At 40.4% G+C, this 18447-nt stretch overlaps 1 protein-coding gene across 6 annotated transcripts in view; it reads right to left on the bottom strand.

Moving 5' to 3' along the window:
- Positions 1-1807: 1807 nt before the first annotated feature.
- nek4 (NIMA-related kinase 4) overlaps positions 1808-18447 on the bottom strand; it is a 56082-nt gene continuing 39442 nt past the window's right edge. For 3 of the 6 annotated variants that reach the window (XM_041192716.1, XM_041192717.1, XM_041192719.1), the window contains exons 11-16: positions 16033-16099; positions 15141-15256; positions 13503-13597; positions 4719-4924; positions 4353-4486; positions 1808-4253 (exon numbers count right to left, since the gene is read on the bottom strand). In XM_041192716.1, coding sequence (XP_041048650.1) covers positions 4158-4253; positions 4353-4486; positions 4719-4924; positions 13503-13597; positions 15141-15256; positions 16033-16099 — 714 coding nt within the window. In that variant the 3' untranslated portion in view covers positions 1808-4157. Of the gene's footprint in view, positions 4254-4352; positions 4487-4718; positions 4925-13502; positions 13598-14185; positions 14263-15140; positions 15257-16032; positions 16100-18447 lie in introns of those variants that run through there. The other 3 variants (XM_041192718.1, XR_005943640.1, XM_041192720.1) reach the window with 3 other exon arrangements.

Below are 18447 nucleotides of genomic sequence, written 5' to 3'. Positions count from 1 at the left end.
GATGTCCATAAGGGATGATCATAACTTCATTCAGCCTCTGTGATAGGGAAGCTTTTAGAAATAATTTTGTCCTGCATTATTAATGGATTTGTTTACAGTCATCTCTTTTGACAAGATAACAGAAGAGTTGACGTGTGTACTGACTTTCAAAAGGCTTTGAAGTGTCATGTAATAGGCTTCAACTCTGCTGACAAGCCAATGGGATAAAAGGGGCAATGGATACAAAGTAGTTAAACAACTGGAAACAATAGTGGGTGAACATGGTATTTTCAGACTGGAGTAAGGTATACGCCAGTCTGAAAAAGTGGTGTTCCCCAGGGGTTGGTACTGAACAACTTTTTTGAGATATATAACTTGCATAAAGCACAATTTCAAAATGCAGATGACAGAAAAGTTGCAAGTGTACTGAATACCGAGGAGGATGGTGATGGACTGCAAGAGTGCATAGACAGGGTGGAGGAATGAGTGGACATGTGGCAGTTGAAATTTAAAACAAAAGTGCAAAGTGATATATTTTGATAGGGGAAAGAAGAAAGGCAATATAAACTTTATAAATGGGGCACAGGAACAGAAAGACCTAGAGGTATATGTGCTCAAATTGTTGAAGATGACAAGGCAGATGGAGAAAGTGGTTTAAAAGCACACAGGATCCTGGGGTTTATAAATAGAGGCATAGAGTACAAAAGCAAGAAAGTTATGATGAACCTTTACTAATAACTAGTTTGGCCTTAACTGTAGTATTATGTCCCATTTTTGGTGCTGCACTTTAGGAAGGAAGTGAAGGCATTGGATAGGATGTAGAAAAGATTCACAAGAATGGTTCCAGGAATGAGGTACTTCAGCTACATGAACAGATTGGAGAAACTGGGGTAGTTTTCTCTAAAGAGAAGGTTGAGAGGAGACTTGATGGAGGCGCTCAGAATCATAAGGGATGTAGAGAGAGTAGGTAAAGAGAAACTTTCTATTTGGCAAAATGATCCAGAACCAAAGTACAGAGATTTAAGGTGATTGGCAAAAGAACCAAAGGTGGCATAAGGAAAAACTTATACGCAGCAAGTGGTTATGAACTGGAATGCAGTGCCTAAAAGAGTGATGGAAGTAGTTTCAATGGTGGCTTTCAAAAGGGAATTAGACAAATACTTGAAGGGGAAAAAAGTCTTTGCGGAACTGTTTGGGAATGGAACTAGCTTCATTGCTTTTGCAGAGAACCAGCACAAACTAAATGGGCCAAATGGCCTTCTGTAACCATTGTATGATCTATTTTGACTAGAATTAGTGTTGATGAGTATAATTTGACAAATACCAAAATAATTAAACAATTTTAGTATTTAAATTAGCAGTTTAAGATGGCCAGATATTGTAAAACTACATATCAATATACCATAGCATTCTAAAATCTATTTAACTTGTAGAATGACTGTTACACCAGGTGTTTAGTCTTCAAACCTGATTGACAAAACCAAAAATTATCTCCAACAGCTATAATAATTCAAGAGCTACATACAACTATTTTTAAAAAGTGATATATAACAAAACTGATTTAAAAATGCTCCTCTTTTTCATTCTTACATTCTGACAGACCATAATCAAAACCAATAGCTTCTTAAAATGAAACACATTGTTCTATTGCTCAAATCAAATATTGCTATTTTCTCAAACTGTCAAATGTTTAATTTTTGTAGGCTTCAAACTTAGAAGTATAAGACATATAAGCAATAAAGAAAATTCATTTGTACAATGACTTCAATTGAATCCAGTGAACTATGTAAAATTAACTTGATTCCAATTAACTGACCTGCAAACAATGTGGGAGCCATAAGAATTTTTACTGTGTGAAGTGACAAAATGTCAGTGTTCCTAAGCAATCAAAAATTACACATCTACAATGATTTTTTAAAAAAATTTTTATAACTTCAACTACATTTCAAAATGGAATAATAAACTTAATTTATTCTGCTTAAACATAAACAGATACACTTTTTAGGCAACCTGTATTCAAAAACACTTTCCAACTCCTATCATCTGAGATGGACAAATTTAAAGGCAGAAAGTAAAGTTAGTCAAAATTAAGACTTGAACTCAACTTTCTCGAGTAGGGAGTCCAGTGCTCTATAGTTATTGTTTTTAAATCACTAAACTATGACATTAAGAAATCAATTGGATAACAGACTTCAAAGGTGTGCAATGTTATAGCTTGTAGGAAACTCAGATGAAACTACATTCAATTTACTTTGAAAAGTGTACATTATTCCTCTAGCAAATATTGCAATATAACTAAGTTTACAAATCCTATGTTTATGACTGAACATATTTAGACAAAGTTCAGTTAAAGAAACAATACAACAAACCTAATTGAGAAGTCATATTTGTAGTTATGTCTGAAAGCTGTGATTCAATACAAATTGCACATGGATCAGATATTATCTTCCTCTGTACGATATTGGTCAGGTTGAAGTTGAAACTGTTATTGTGGGAAATTATTTCCTATTTCAAGCACAAACCAGTGGATAGAAAGAACTAAGCAAATGCTTACACCAGGTTATTCCTGTATATAGAAAGAAAATGCTTGATATGAATTTTTACTCACTTGTTTCCTCTCTCATGACAAATACCAATATGTCTGGTTTGCCCACTGTTTGAACTGATGTGCATATTGATATATCCCTTCTCGCTTTCCTCCCTATGTTTCTAAATTCTCAAATGTAAAGCATAAAACTCTCATTGATTCATATGGTCTTGCACAGTCAATATTTCCAAAAATACGCAGGGTATTTGTTTTTGTGAGCACAAAACCTTAAATTATAGACCTTGCATTAGAAGGCAAGCTTAGATTGTGAAAATACATTGTTCAATATGTTTTTTAATTTTTTCATGGTATATGGTAGTCGCTAGTAAGGCCAGCATTTGTTGCCCATACCTAATTGGCCTTGGTGAATGGTTTGCTAGGCCATTTCAGAGGACAGATGGGAGTCAACCACATTGCTGTGGGTCTGAAGTCACATGTAGGCCAGGGAAGGACAGCAGATTTTCTTCCCTAAAGCTCATTAGTGAACCAGATGGGTTTTTACAACAATCAATAGTTGTCATGGTCACCATTACTGAGACTAATTTTATATTCCAATTTACTAATTGAATTTAAATTCCACCAGCAGCCATGGTGGGATCTGAAACCATAGCTTGGGCCTCTGGATTACTAGCCCAGAGACATTACCATTTCTTCACCATCTCCCCGTGAACCATACAGATGAGGAGTGTCCATGGTTGAATTTGTTCTTGCTTGAGTTATTTCATCTCATTTTGGTGGTGTCAAAAAGTGCTAAAGTGGCTTCAACCCCCTGGGTTAGAAAAGGAAAATCATCCAGAATTAGCAGTCATGATTGCAACTAGTAACCCCAATGGAAAGTGTGCATATTTTATTTGAGGATCTTTCTGCAACTCACTCTTAAGCTCACCAAGAACAGCTGCTACTGTGAGATAACAAATAGCTAAAACTGTATCACAGTAGAAATTTAGGAGGTTAGAAAATTGTAGGAAAATGAAATAGGTGGTATTAAAGTCATGTATCTTTGGAGCTGCATGAAAAAAATGCCCTTAAAGCACATTCTAAAATATGCTGTGGGCAATTTATAGAAACAGAATTTGTGGTTATACACAGACATAAATTGACTAACTGCAATTGTTTCAAACTGAGCTATGAATATGTTTAGCACTTTAGTGTAAAACATAATTTAAGGATCCAATTAAGATGCCAAAGGTGTAGTAAATTCTGTGATAGACACTGCTTGTCTATGTATGAGATAGGTATCTTGCAATACAGAACATCAACTGCATATCAACAAAACATATATTTAACTGTTCATCTAATATTTCGTCAACAGCCTTAAGTTGATAATGTAAAGATATGATGTAATAGTCATTTTAATTCACAAACTGAAAGATGTCATGGCTAGGCACAGTGTCCATTGCTTCATGATCCTTTGTGTAGTTTCTTTGTCATCAATTGCATGGTACAAAGTTAAAAGAACTCCAAGAGGTGCCAGCATGCATTTGGACAACTGAGTTTTCCAGCTGTGATGGACACATTTTAACTGATCAGTGTTTAACAAGGCACTTCTTAAATTGAACCAACCCATTAAATTGTTTTCGGCACCATGCAGTCAAAAGTTCGAATTATCTTCAAAGAACTTTAGTTGTTGGACCTTCATACTGTAATTCTGGTACAAATCTTCACCCATGTGTTCCTGTAGGCATTCCTAAAAGTATTACATAAATGAGACCAATGTTAAGTAATTAGCTACTGATCCTCAAGACAAATTAATAATTCAATGAATATAGAAGGTGAGGGAACCAACCTCCCTCCTGAGTTCATCATTATCTTCCATAACGTTATATACTTTTTCCAAAAGCTTTACTCCTAATCCTTTTACAACATCTGTTCGTAGAGCTTGAATTGTTCTTTTGATCTTCTCTGGTACAGATAAAATCTCTAAAAATAATGATAAAGAAGAAATGGTTTAACAATTTGGTAATCTGAAATATACTGCAGCAATGTAAACTGAGGTCAACTTTTAATTTTATTTACATCTCAGCATCATAAAATTCTAAAATTGAAAATGTTTCATTTGGAAAAGCTGAAATTTTAAATTAATCATCCATTCAATTCACTTATGGAATAAACAATATTTGAGTATGAATAAGTGTTTCTGGTTGTTACAGACCAGCGGGAAAATCGTTGAAACAAAAATCCTCTGGATCTTCCTTAGCTTTCCCATGAAGAATCAGAGTATCTCTATACTTTCGCTGTAGTTTGAATTCTGGTGTTGGAACAAGCATTGAATTTTCTCTATTGGCATCTTTTGAATCCATGCTTAATGTCCGAGTCATCAGTTTTACCAGATCATGCATTTCATTAGAATCGGGTTTCCTAGAAGATCAACAGGAAATGTTTAGAAAACAGCAGTGCTGGAAAATCTTGGCAATGCAAGATCATGTAAATCATTAAGATCTTTTCACACTCAAAAGGTGATTAAATATGAGAGGGGGAAAGGAGTAGCTAAAGGACAAAAAATGGGATAGGAATGAGTATTTTCAGATGGACTGGCTGTTACTAGTGGGGTGCTACAAGGATCAGCTTTGGGGCATCAGCTATTAACAATCTATTGATTTAGATGAAGGGACTAATGGTAATATATCCAAGTTTGTTGCTGATACAAAACTAGATGAGAAAATCTTCTTAGGCAGTCTCTTAGGATCGAGGATCTAGTTCAATGGGTTCAGAGATGACCGATAAGTGCAATGCACGATCTACAGATTCTGCCATGTGGGGGCAGGTGTTGCTTGGATGGTCGGGTGGAGGATTGTGCACTCTGATGTCTCAGCTTTGCCTCTGCATGTTCTTGACAAAGTCGCTTGATTGTTTGGTGACTTCCCGGATTAATCTTCTCCATTTTGGTCCAGCCCAGGGATTCTGATGATTCTTGTGGGGGTGGGGGGGATGTGGGTGGCTGATGGATGTTCCACCTCTTCAGTGATGCCTTTCTTGCCACCAGATTTAGAAGATCTTGTAAAGGTACCGTTGGTAGTACTTCTCCAGTGCTTTGAGGCACCTGCTGTAGGTTGTCCAAGTCTCTGAAGCATGTAGGAGTGCAAGCTGACACTCCAGTGCAGTATGGAGGGAGCACTGTACTGTCGGAAATGCTGTCTTTTCGGATGTGGCATTAAACCAAGGTCCTATCTGCCTGTTCAAGTGAATGTAAAAGATCCCAGAGCATCATTTGAAGTAGTGCAGGGGAGTTATCTGCGGTATCCTGGGCAATACCTGTCCCTTAATCAAAATCACACAAATAGATTGGTCATTATTACATTGTCAACCACATTCATAAATGTTGGTAAAATACGGATGTTAGTCTATGATGCTGACACAACTGAAGTAGAAGAACAGTGATCACTGCTGCCTGATAAACCATGAGCTCAGTCTTGGATTTGAGATTCTGGTCCTCAAATACTCTTCCTCAGCCTGACTGGCACACTAGAATAGTCTACATTTTCCAGGATTTCTCCGTTAATCTTAATGGGGGAGGTGTTGTGCTGTGGAAACTGGTTTAGAAGAGGACCTTAGCTTTTTGAGTGTTTAATGAAAGACCCTTTTCTCTCATATGCTTAAGAGAAGGAGTTGACAATGACCTGGAGCTCAGTTTTTGAGTGAGCACACACACAAGCACCCATAGAGCTCAATGAGTGAAGTTGGAGTGGTTTTGGGTTGAAGGTAGCATAGGTTAACAGTTTCCTGCCTGATCTAGTAGATTATCTCTAGGCCTGTGAATAATTTTCTGGAGGTGAGGTGCAGCATTACAGCGAGGAAGATGGAGAAGAGGATTGGTCTGATAACCCAGCCTTGTTTGATCCAATCTTCACTGATATAGGGTCTGTGAGGATTCGATTGATGAGGATCACAGCTTGATGTCATCATGGATTACGTGCAGGATGGCAAAAGATTTCTGACAGCAGTCACATTTGAGGAAGTTACTCCATAAGCTTTCACAGTTGACAGCCCAAGACTTTCATGAGGTTGAAAAGGCCATGTACAGTAGTTGGTGGTGTTCTTTGCATTTTTCTTGCAGAGTAATAATCATGCCCATAGTGCCTCACGATGGGCGAAAACACCACTGCGATTCTGGAAGGAGCTCTTTGGCCATGGGGAGTAGATGATTGAGAAGGGTCTTTGCAATGATCTTTCCTGTGGATACTGCTCTGCAGTTATTGCAATTGGACTTGTCTCCATTCTTGAATATCCTCCCTGAGAACCCCCACCATGAACTCTTGTTCCCAGATGAGCTTTTGTAGCCATGTCAGGAGTGTATCTCCACCGTGCTTCACTCAGGTGGTTGTGAATCTTTGGAATTCTCTACCTCAGAGCGCTGTGGAAGCTTAGTTGTTGAATATATTGAAGATTGAGATTGACAGATCCTACAGGAATCAAGGGAAATGGGGATCAGATGGGAAAGTGGAGTTTTTTTTAATTCGCTCATTGGACATGGGCATCACTGGTTAGGCCAGCATTTATTGCCCATCCCTAATTGTCCTTGAGAAGGCAGTGGTGAGCTGCCTTCTTGAACCACTGTGGTCCATGTGGTGTAGGTACATTCACAATGCAGTTAGGGACGGAGTTCCAGGATTTTTACCTAGCAAGAGTGAAGAAATGGCAATATATTTCCAAGTCAGGATGGTAAGTGGCTTGGAGGGGAACTTCCAGGTGGTGGTGTTCCCATGCATCAGCTGTTCTTGTCCTTTTAGATGGTAGCAGTCGTGGGTTTGGAACGTGCTGTCTAAGTAGCCTTGGTGAGATCCTGCAGTGCATCTTGTAGATGGTACATACTGCTGCCACTGTGCGTCAGTGGTGGAGGGAGTGAATGTTTGTGGATGGGGTGCCAATCAAGTGGGCTGCTTTGTCCTGGATGGTGTCAAGCTTCTTGGGTATTGTTGGAGCTGCACTCATAGAGGCAAGTGAAGAGTATTTATTCCATCACACTCCTGACTTTGCCTTGTAAATGGTGGACAGGCTTTGGGGAATCAGGATGTGAGTTACTGTCCGCAGGATTCCTAGCCTCTTACCTGCTCTTGTAGCCATAGTATGGGCTAGTCCAGTTCAGTTTCTGGTCAATGGTAACTCCCAGGATGTTGCTGGTGGGGGATTCATCGATGGTAGGGGATTCAGTGATAGGAATGCCATTGAATGTCAAGGGGCGATGATTAGATCCTCTCTTGTTGGAGATGGTCTTTGTCTGGCATGAATGTTACTTGCCACTTGTCAGCCCAAGCCTGAATATTGTCCAGGTCTTGCTGCATTTGAACATGGGCTGCTTCAGTATCTGAGAAGTCACGAATAGTGCTGAATATTGAGCAATCATCAGTGAACATCCCCACTTCTGGCCTTATGATGGAACGAAGGTCATTGATGAAGCAGCTGAAGATGGTTGGACCTAGAAACTACCTAAAGAACTCCTTCAGTGATGTCCTGAAACTGAGATGATTGATCTTCAACAACCTCAACCATCTTCCTTCGTGCTAGGTATGACTCCAACCAGCGGAGAGTTTTCCCCCTGATTCCCATTGACTCCAGTTTTGCTAGGGCTCCTTGATGCCACACTCCGTCAAATGCTGCCTTGATGTGAAGGGCAGTCACTCTCACCTCACCTCTGAAGTTCGGCTCTTCAGTCCATGTTTGTACCAAGGCTGTATTGAGGTCAGGAGCTGAGTGGGCGCTGGCGGGACCCAGACTGAGTGTCAGTGAGCAGGTTATTGCTAAGCAAGTGCCACTTGATGACTCCTTCCATCACTTTACTGATGATGGAGAGTAGACTGATGAGGCAGTAATTGGCCAGGTTGGATTTGTCCTGCTTTTTGTGTACATGACTTACCTGGGCAAGTTTCCACATAGCCAGGTAGATGCCAGTGTTGTAGCTGTAGTGGCGCGGTAGTAACTCGGTTGGGGGCGCGGCAAGTTCGGAGCACAAGTCTTCAGTATTATTGTCAGAATATTGTCAGGGCCCATAGCCTTTACAGTATCCAGTGCCTTCAGCTGTTTCTCAATATCACGTGGAGCGAATGGAATTGGCTGAAGACTGATATCCGTGATGATGGGGACCTCTGGAGGAGGCCAAGATGGATCATACATTCGGCACTTCTGGCTGAAGATTGTTGCGAATGCTTCAGCCTCATTTTTTGCACTGATGTGGTGGGCTCCCCCAACATTGAGGATGGGGATATTTGTGGAACCTCCTCCTCCAGTGAGTTGCTTAATTGTCCACCACCATTCACGACTGTATGTGGCAGGACTGCAGAGCTTAGATTTGATCCAATGGTTGTGGATTCGCTTAGCTCTATCACTTGCTGTTTATGCTGTTTGGAACACAGTCCTGCATTGTAGCTTCACCATGCTGACACATAATTTTTAGGTATGCCTGGTGCTGCTCTTGACATGCTCTTCTGCACTCTATAGTGAATCAGGGTTGAACCCCTGGCTTGGTGATAATGGTAGAGTGGGGGTATGCTGGGCCATGAGGTTGCGGATTGTGGTTCGGCACAATTCTGCTGCTGCTGATGGCCCACAACGTTTTATGGATGCCCAGTCTTGAGTTTATAGATCTGTATGAAATCTATCCCATTTAGCATGGTGGTAGTGCCACACAACATTATGGAGGGTATCCTCAATATAAAGATATGACTTCCTCTCCACAAGGACTGTGATGGTCATTCCTACCGATACTGTCATGGACAGATACATCTGCAACAGGTAGATTGGTGAGGACGAGGTCAAGTATGTTTTTCCCTCTTGTTGGTTGCCTCACCACCTGCCACAGACCCAGTCGAGCAGCACTGTCCGTTAGGACTTGGCCAACTCAGTCTATACTGATGCTATCGAGCCACTCTTGGTGATGGACATTGAAGTTCCCTACCCAGAGTACATTCTGTGTCCTTGCCACCCTCAGTGGTGTTCAACATTGAGGAGTACTGATTCATCAGCTGATGGGGGACGGTACGTGGTAATCAGCAGGAGGTTTCCTTGCCCATGTTTGACCTGATGCCATGAGACTTCATGTGGTCCAGAGTCAATGTTGAGGATTCCCAGGGCAACTCCCTACTGCATTCCACTATACCGCCAATTCTGCTGGGTCCGTTCTGCCGGTGGGACAGGACATACCCAGGCATAGTGATGGTAGAGGATAACTAAAAAAATAAGGAGGGAAAAGATTAAATATGAGGGTAAACTAACTAGTAATATAAAAGAAGATTGCAAGAGTTTTTTTAGATATATAAAGGGTAAGAGGGAGGCAAAAGTGGACACTGGGCTGCTGGAAAATGACGCTGGAGAAGTAGTAGTGGGGAACAAAGGAATGGCGGAGGAATTGAATAGGTACTTTGCATCAGTCTTCACAGTGGAAGACACGAGTGACATCCCCAAAGTTCAAGAGAGTCGGGGGGCAGAGGTGAGTATAGAGGCCATTACCAAGGAGAAGGTGCTAGGAAAACTGAAAGGTCTGAAGGTGAATAAATCACCTGGACCAGATGGATTACACCCCAGAGTTCTGAAGGAGATAGCTGAAGAGATAGTGGAGGCATTAGTGGTGATCTTTCAGGAATCACTCGAGTCAGGGAGGGTCCCAGAGGACTGGAAAATCGCTAATGTAACCCCCCTGTTTAAGAAGGGAGTGAGGCAAAAAACGGGAAATTACAGGCCGATTAGCCTGACGTCGGTCATTGGTAAGATTTTATTAACATCCATTGTTAAGGATGAGATTTCAGAATATTTGGGAGTGCATGGTAAAATAGGGCAAAGTCAGAATGGTTTCATCAAAGGGACGTCACGCCTGACAAATCTGTTAGAATTCTTTGAGGAGGTAATGAGTAGGTTAGACAAAGGAGAGCCAATGGATGTTATCTATTTGGAATTCCAGAAGGCCTTTGACAAGGTGTCGCACAGGAGGCTGCTCAGTAAGATAAGAGCCCATGGTGTTAAAGGCAAGGTATAGATAGAAGATTGGCTGTCTGGCAGGAGGCAGAGAGTGGAGATAAGGGGTCCTTCTCAGGACGGCGGCTGGTGATTAGTGGAGTTCCACAGGGGTCAGTGTTGGGACCACAACTTTTCACTTTATACATTAATGATCTAGATGAAGGAACTGAGGGCATCCTGGCTAAGTTTGCAGATGATACAAAGATAGGTGGAGGGACAGGTAGTATTGAGGAGGCGGGGAGGCTGCAGAAGGATTTGGACAGGTTAGGAGAATGGGCAAAGAAATTGCAGATGGAATATAACATGGGGAAGTGTGAGGTTATGCACTTTGGTAGGAAGAATAGAGGCATAGATTATTTTCTAAATGGGGAGAGAATTCAAAAATCTGTAGTGCAAAGGGACTTTGGAGTCCTAGTCCAGGATTCTCTTAAGGTTAACTTGCAGGTTGAGTCGGTAGTTAGGAAGGCAAATGCAATGTTGGCATTTATTTCGAGAGGACTAGAATATAAAAGCAGGGATGTGCTGCTGAGGCTTTATAAGGCTCTGGTCAGACCACATTTAGAATATTGCGAGCAATTTTGGGCCCCATATCTCAGGAAGGGTCTGCTGACCCTGGAGAGGGTCCAGAGGAGGTTCACGAGAATGATCCCAGGAATGAAAGGCTTAACATATGAGGAATGTTTGAGGACTCTGGGTCTATACTAGATGGAGTTTAGAAGGATGAGGGGGATCTGATTGAAACTTACAGAATACTGAAAGGCCTGAATAGCGTGGGCGTGGGGAAGATGTTTCCATTAGTAGGAGAGACTAGGACCTGAGGGCAACGCCTCAGAGTAAAGGGAAGACCTTTTAGAACAGAGATGAGGAGAAACTTCTTTAGCCAGAGAGTGGTGAATCTATGGAATTCATTGCCACAGAAGGCTGTGGGGGCCAGGTCATTGAGTGTATTTAAGACCGAGATAGATAGATTCTTGATTGGTAAGGGGATCAAAGGTTACGGGGAGAAGGCGGGAGAATGGGGTTGAGAAACTTATCAGCCATGATTGAATGGCGGAGCAGACTCGGTGGGCCGATTGGCCTAATTTCTGCTCCTATGTCTTATGATTTTGTGGTTTCTGGAACATTATCTACAAGGTATGATTCCGTGAGTATAACTATGTCAGGCTGTTGCTTGATTAGTCTGTGAGTCAGCTCACCCAATTTTGGCACAAATCCCCAGATGCCAGTAAGGAGGACTTTGCAGTCAACAGGACTGAGTTTGCCGTTGTAATTTCCGGTGCCTAGGTTGATGCCAGGTGGATGTGAGGTTTCATTCCTTTTAGACTTTTTAGCTGTTTGATACAGCAGAGTGGTTTGCTAGGCCATTTCAGAGGGTATTTAAGGGTCAACCACATTGCTGTGGGTCTGGAGTCACATAGGCCAGATGAGGTAAGGACGACATGTTTCCTTCCCTAAAGGTTACTAATGAACCAGATGGGTTTCTCTGACAATTGGCGTAGTTTTATGGTCATCATTAGACTTTTAATTCCAGATTTTTATTGAATTCAAATTCTACCATCTGCCGTGTTGAGATTTGAACCTGGGTTCCCCAGTGCATTACCCTAGGTTTCTAGATTACCTGTTCAGTGACAACACCACTATGCCACAACCTCCCCATCAGACACGATTGTACATAAGGAACTCCAAATTTCATTCCCTAGTTACCAACTCCATGCCTCTACCTGGCAACAGATTGAGGGTAAGTCAGTCTGTTCACAATCTTGGTGTCACATTTGACCCCCAAATGACCTTCTGGTCTCTCATTTGTGCTTTCACTGAAACTGCCTTCGTAACATTGATTGACTTCACCCTTGTCTCAGCTCATCTGCTGCTGAAACCCTCATTCATGCCTTTGTTTCCCTCTAGAATTGACTATTCCAATACACTCCTGGCTGGTCTCCCAAATTCTACCATCCGTAAAATTGAGGCTATTCCTGTCTAAATCCACACCAAGACCTGTTCATCCATCATTCTGAGCTCACTGACCATCACTGGTTTCCAGTCAAGCAAAGTCTTGATTTTAAAATTTTTATTCTTGTTTTAAAATCCCTCCATGTCCTTGCCCTTCCCTATCTCTGTAATCTCCTCCAGCCCCACAATCCTTCTAAATATCTGCATTCATCGAATGCTGGCCTCTTATGTATCCCTGATTTTAATTGCTTCACCATTGGTGAAGCACCTTCAGTTGCTTAGGCCCCAAGTTCTGGAATACCCTTCCTATACCTCCCCCCTCTACTTTACTTTCCTCTTTGAAGACACTTCCTAAATCTACCTCTGAACTTTTGGTCATCTGCCCTAATATCTCCTTAAGTGGCCTGGTGTCATACTTTATTTTATAATGCTCCTGTGAAGTGCCTTGGAACATTTTATTTTGTTAATGGCACTACAAGTAGTTATTGTTGTTAAATTTATCTTTTATTTATTTGAACCTGCTTCCTTTTCCCACTATCATGGTTTCATGTGAAGTGTTCTGCACTTAGCTTTTCCTATCCCCTATACCTGTGCAAGATCATCTTCTCAGCTCACTCAAGATTAATGAGCCCTAGTTTCTCTGGTCTTTCTTCAAACTCAGTCTGTTGAAACTGCCCTGGTGGCTTCCACCATTAATAACACATCAGCTGTCTTTTAGCATACTGGCATTTTGCCTCACAAACTTATTTTGCACAAATCTTCCAAGGTTTTGTGTCACTTTGATGATCCTATGATACCAATTGATCAGTGTACTAAACAAGCAGCAATGCATTATTGGTGAAAATTATTTCTCCAACCCACATATTGATATAGGGACACACTTCGTTGTTTCTCAGTGGATCAACCAGCTATCACCAGTGAAGGAGACTCAAATAGAATGCTAACCAAATCTATCTTTGAGCAGAAATAGTTTCCTTGTAAACTGATACCCAAACTAGAAATACCATCATAAAACAAAAAGGACAAAAGTTTAAATACTCACGCTTCTTTGCAGTCCCCCTCTGATTTGTCAGTTGAGCTGGTTGAAGAGCTATACTCGTCATCATCCGAAAAGCGATGGGATGACTCACTTGTCCTCTGGCAAAATAAGGATAAAATAATGTATTAGTTCAAAACATGAAACAAAATGTAGCTTTTTGTACATTCTTCCTTCAATCAGTGTGTTGTTTTGGAAGGGATGTAATTTTTAAAGCACCAAATAATATTTTGTTACAATCATCCAGATTTCTGCTTATGACTTGAGGAAATACTGAAGTACACCATAATCTCTCTTTAAAATACAACAGAAAGCATATATCAACTCAGCTGTTATGTTAAATTGTTTATGTGTCATTAGGTGCAATTATCACAAGGTGAAATATTATAGTAAAACATTACACCATTTAGTTGGAGTCTTTTAAAGTTTATACTGGCTGATTCAGAAACATTCCTCATGGGTAATTGGGATCTGACAGTTATGACATTTAGTGTGATTTCATTTTGAGCCAGAGAAAGGTGCAACTGAGGAAATGAGAGCACAATGGTCAGTGGAGGCAGGCAAGGAGTAGAACACACTGGAGAGGGAGGGAAAGAGAGGAGAGTACAGCATAGTACAGCAATTGGCAGGGAGGTGAAGCTCAGGGGGTAAGCAAGGCACAGAATTTTAAAATCAAACAGGGGACTCACCTGTTGGAACAGGTCAAACTGTAATGGCAGTTGTTGTGAGAAATCGTTTTCCTCGCATCTGTTTTCTGATCAGAAGGCTATATGGGAGAACATGTTTTGTTTGTCCAATCAGAGTTCTGAATTTTGAATTTGTCTTTAAATTTTCAGAATTATATTTTGCTATGAGTAATATGGTCACTCATGGAGAAAACCATGACTTCCTGTCTAAAGCCCGCATTACTTTATTAAATTGAGGAGAATAAGGGAGTCTTATGCATATTCTGGAATGGTAGTCTCAGATGCAGTGACAAACGCAGTGGTGTTGAAGGATTGAGAGACTCTACTTTTTGGTTGAGTTTCTTTTTTCCAAAATGTAGGAACAGGATTCCAAATGAAAATATTCATGCAAAAATGGCAAAACTACAAAAGACATCTTTAGAGTTATTTTTAATGGATGCTGATGGGAACTATGTAATTTTTGTGGTTATGATGTTAGAAATTATATATGATCCTTGTTTTTAGTTAGTACTAGTTATATTATGATGCTGTGTCTAATGCTATGTCTTTCGGTTACTTTCAACACAAGATGATGGTTGAAAGATTTTTCCAAAAAATATTCCGAAAGGCTTTATTGGCTGCCTGTTCACTTTCCTGCTGGCTAATTTATTGTATCTGTTTGCTGACTGAACATTTTTGATGCGTTGCATTTTAGCTCCTTCGTCCTTCTTAATTAGTACTTTTCATCCTAACTTGCTCACTGATTGTTTCCTACCTGTCGTGAAGACTTGAGTCTAAGTTCCTTTACCTGCTGAAAGCAGTGGAAACTCAAATTCATTAATACTCAAATATAAATTCCTTTGTTGTCTTCCAGTAGGAGTTAATGCACTGGTGTGCAGGAGGTTTTGTTTTGTATGACTAATTGTAATCTAAATGGTACAGAATACATTACAATAAATTCTAATGAGCATAACATTACCTTTCGATGATAGATAGCTATATCTGATAAGGATTGGCTGACTTTCACCTTTTTGTTCTCTTCATATGAGTTAGCTTCTAAAGCCCCACAATGTGAGCTCCTTCTTGAAGTGGAAACTGGTGAGGAAATCCACACAATTGGAATTAGTGTAATTTTATAAATTAGAATTATAGAGTATTATATTGCATGTGTGACAGAAGTGGGATAAGGCAACTCTATCATGTAAAGATATTTGGAATATTGGTAACTGCGCACCAGACTGGAATGAAAAATGCTTACAATGGTGAATGGACTAAGCAAAATATTACAAAGCTGTTCGGAGGTGGCGGTGGTAGTAGGAGTCCTATAAAGATATCAATCCAGATGGGAAGCCTTTACAGCAGTTTTTCACATAACACAGCTAAAATGGAAGGAGGAGGGAAGGAGTATTTTACACAAAAAGTACCTTCCTGTCCATTTTCTGTCTTACACTGTTCCTACTTGGGATTAAAGTCCAGTGAACAGCCAGCCTGATGGCTCAGGAAGTTTTTCCACTGAGTAGCTGTGTCTTGCAGATTGGGAAAGTCTTGGATTTAATCTCCAGTCCATCAGTGGCAGGAACATTATAGTTGAGCATTCCAGGAATGTTGGAATTGGCCATGGAAGGCAAAATTAATGAAAAATTTGACTTTCGGTTATTGTGCAGCAATTCACCTATGACCTCAACTAAAATCAGGATTGATCTTGGCTCCAACAGCCCCTATCAAACAGCCCACCAACAATCACTGCCTAGACTGTAATGGCCAAAAGAGCAAGATACTAGAAGGTTTGCACACTTCTGGAATTGTACCCTACAAGGAATTAGCGCCTCCAAGAGCGAAAACAAATTATAGAAAGAAACACCAGTGGGTACCTGAATAAGGATACTTTTCTTGGGATTGTTTTAATCTTCTTCGTTCTCTGGCAGATAATGGACGGTCCTAAGGTAAAACAAAAACAATTTAGAATTGAATTCTCAAAATGTAATTTAAATAACTATTTCAATTATACGGCAAATCATTACTACTTCTGCTCAGTTGCCTTTATCAAAAATCATCTATGTATTCAAACGTTAACAATTATAGCAACAACTTATATTTATATATACCTTTAATGTCCCAAGATGCTTCATAGGAGCGTTATAAAATAAATATGACACTGGACCACATAAGTCAAATGAACAGAAACATGTTAAAAGAGGTAGGTGTTAAGGAGTGTCTTAAAGGAAGAAAGTGAGATGGAGAGATGTAGGGAGGAAATTGCAGAGCTTAGGGCCTAAGAGCTGAAGGCATGGCCAACTATGGTGTAGCAATCAAAATCAGGCATGCTTAAGAGGCCAGAGTTAGATGAGCACAGGTATCTTGAGGAAATTACAGAGATAGGGAGGGTTGAGGCCGTGGAGGGACTTGTAATCAATAATGAGAGTTTTAAGATCAAGAAGTTCTTGACTGATCAGTGAGTACAAGGGTGGGGGGGGCGGTAGGGAAATGGGACTTTGTACGAGTTAAGACACGGGCAGGAGAGTTTTGGATAACTTCAAGGTTATTGACAATAGAATGGGGGAGACCAGCTAGCAGTGCATTGGAATAGTCATGTCTAGAATTAAAAATGGCAGGAATGAGAGTGGGGCACCACTTGTAAGAGTGCAGAAACAATAAGGGAAGCCTTTACAATTGATACTCTGGCTACAATTAGATAGCTAAGAATAAAACCACATGAGAGCAGTCCCACCCAGCTGCATGTCAGTGGAGGCATTAGAGGAAGATGGTGTGGTGTGGTCAGCCTTCTTCATCCTTCTTGACCTATGTCTCAGTCACATAGGATTTCACTTGTGATTTTGATAAGAGCCATTTTGGTACTGTGGTGGGGACAGAAACCTGATAAGAGAGATTTAAACATGCAGTTCCAGGAATAATGGGCACAGATTTGGAAGGTAACAACATGTTCAAGGACTTTGCAAATATATTTTACAAACTCTTAGATTAATTTCTGCTATGGCCCTGTAAATCAAAACTTCCATTTTCATTCCCCTTTTCAGAGTTGCACATATGAAGTTATAGAAGTCAACAAAATGTTAACAATCTCAGTTTGAGCTTGTGTGGAATATTTGTTTTTGACTTTGAATGCTACTGAAGGAAAAAGTCAGTTCTGTCATGACAATGGCTGATTGTGGTAGTGGGCTCCAATATTAGATACTATACAGTACTCTGTACTAGATAGTGGGTCACCTGATCTGGGGTTGGAGGTAAGATAGCACATGTTGGAACCGTTCTTGATAGAATTCAGTTTGTGCAGATATGTGTTCATGTTAAGAAAATGTATTATCAATAAAGTTAGCTCAGCTACAATGTCAACAGCCTGTGCACATCATTGAACCCAAAAAACAGAACATGGTATCAGAAGTAAACCAAACGTACAATGGAGGTTTTGAAACCACCGGCAGAGCTCAGTTTGGAGGGAAATCGCACTGAAAACTGGAGGAGGTTCCAGCAGCGATTTGAGCTGTACCTCACACCTACTGGCCGTGATAAAAAAGACCCTCAAGTACAGTCTTCCATCTTCCTTCACATAGCAGGGGAAGAATCTCTAGAAGTCTATAACACATTCACGTTTGAAAGTGATGAGAAATGAAATGATTTGAAAGAAATAAGGGAAAAGTTCGAAGCCTGCTGCAGTCCTAAGAAAAACATCACATATGAAACACGCTGATTTTTTACGTGCCGCAAAGCAGTGACAACATTAATCAGTATGTAACTGAGTTCACAAAATGAGCTAAATCATTTGAATTTGGACAGCTTGAAGAATGACTCATCCAATATAGAATAATTTGAGGAATCGCAAATGACACTCTGAGACAGCGGCTTTTGAGAGAAGTTGATCTCACGTTGGAGAAAGCAATAAATATCTGCAGTGGCAGAAATAACAAAATGCCAGATTTAACAGATGACAGAAAATGATAAGCTGCACATGATCGAGTGTTAGATGCAGTTAAACAGAAACAGCCCTTTGAAAGAACAAATACTTACTCTGAATGTAAAAAGAACAAAACTGCTATTAAAACATTTAAATGCAGCCAATGTGGAACAGAGCATTTACCACATAATTGTCCAGCCTACGGAAAGCAGTGTAAGAACTGTGATAAACTAAATCGCTTTGTTAAGATGTGTAAATCGAAGAAAGTGCACACGATTGACACAGTCACTGAAACTGAACTTAACGTTGGTGCAGCAATAACAAATTCAAAAGAAGATGAATGGAAGGTTAATTTAAAAATTGCCAACATGATAGT

Source organism: Carcharodon carcharias, chromosome 7 (assembly GCF_017639515.1).
Source record: "Carcharodon carcharias isolate sCarCar2 chromosome 7, sCarCar2.pri, whole genome shotgun sequence".
Classification (NCBI taxonomy): domain Eukaryota; kingdom Metazoa; phylum Chordata; class Chondrichthyes; order Lamniformes; family Lamnidae; genus Carcharodon; species Carcharodon carcharias.
This window is presented reverse-complemented; position numbering and strand designations above follow the sequence as displayed.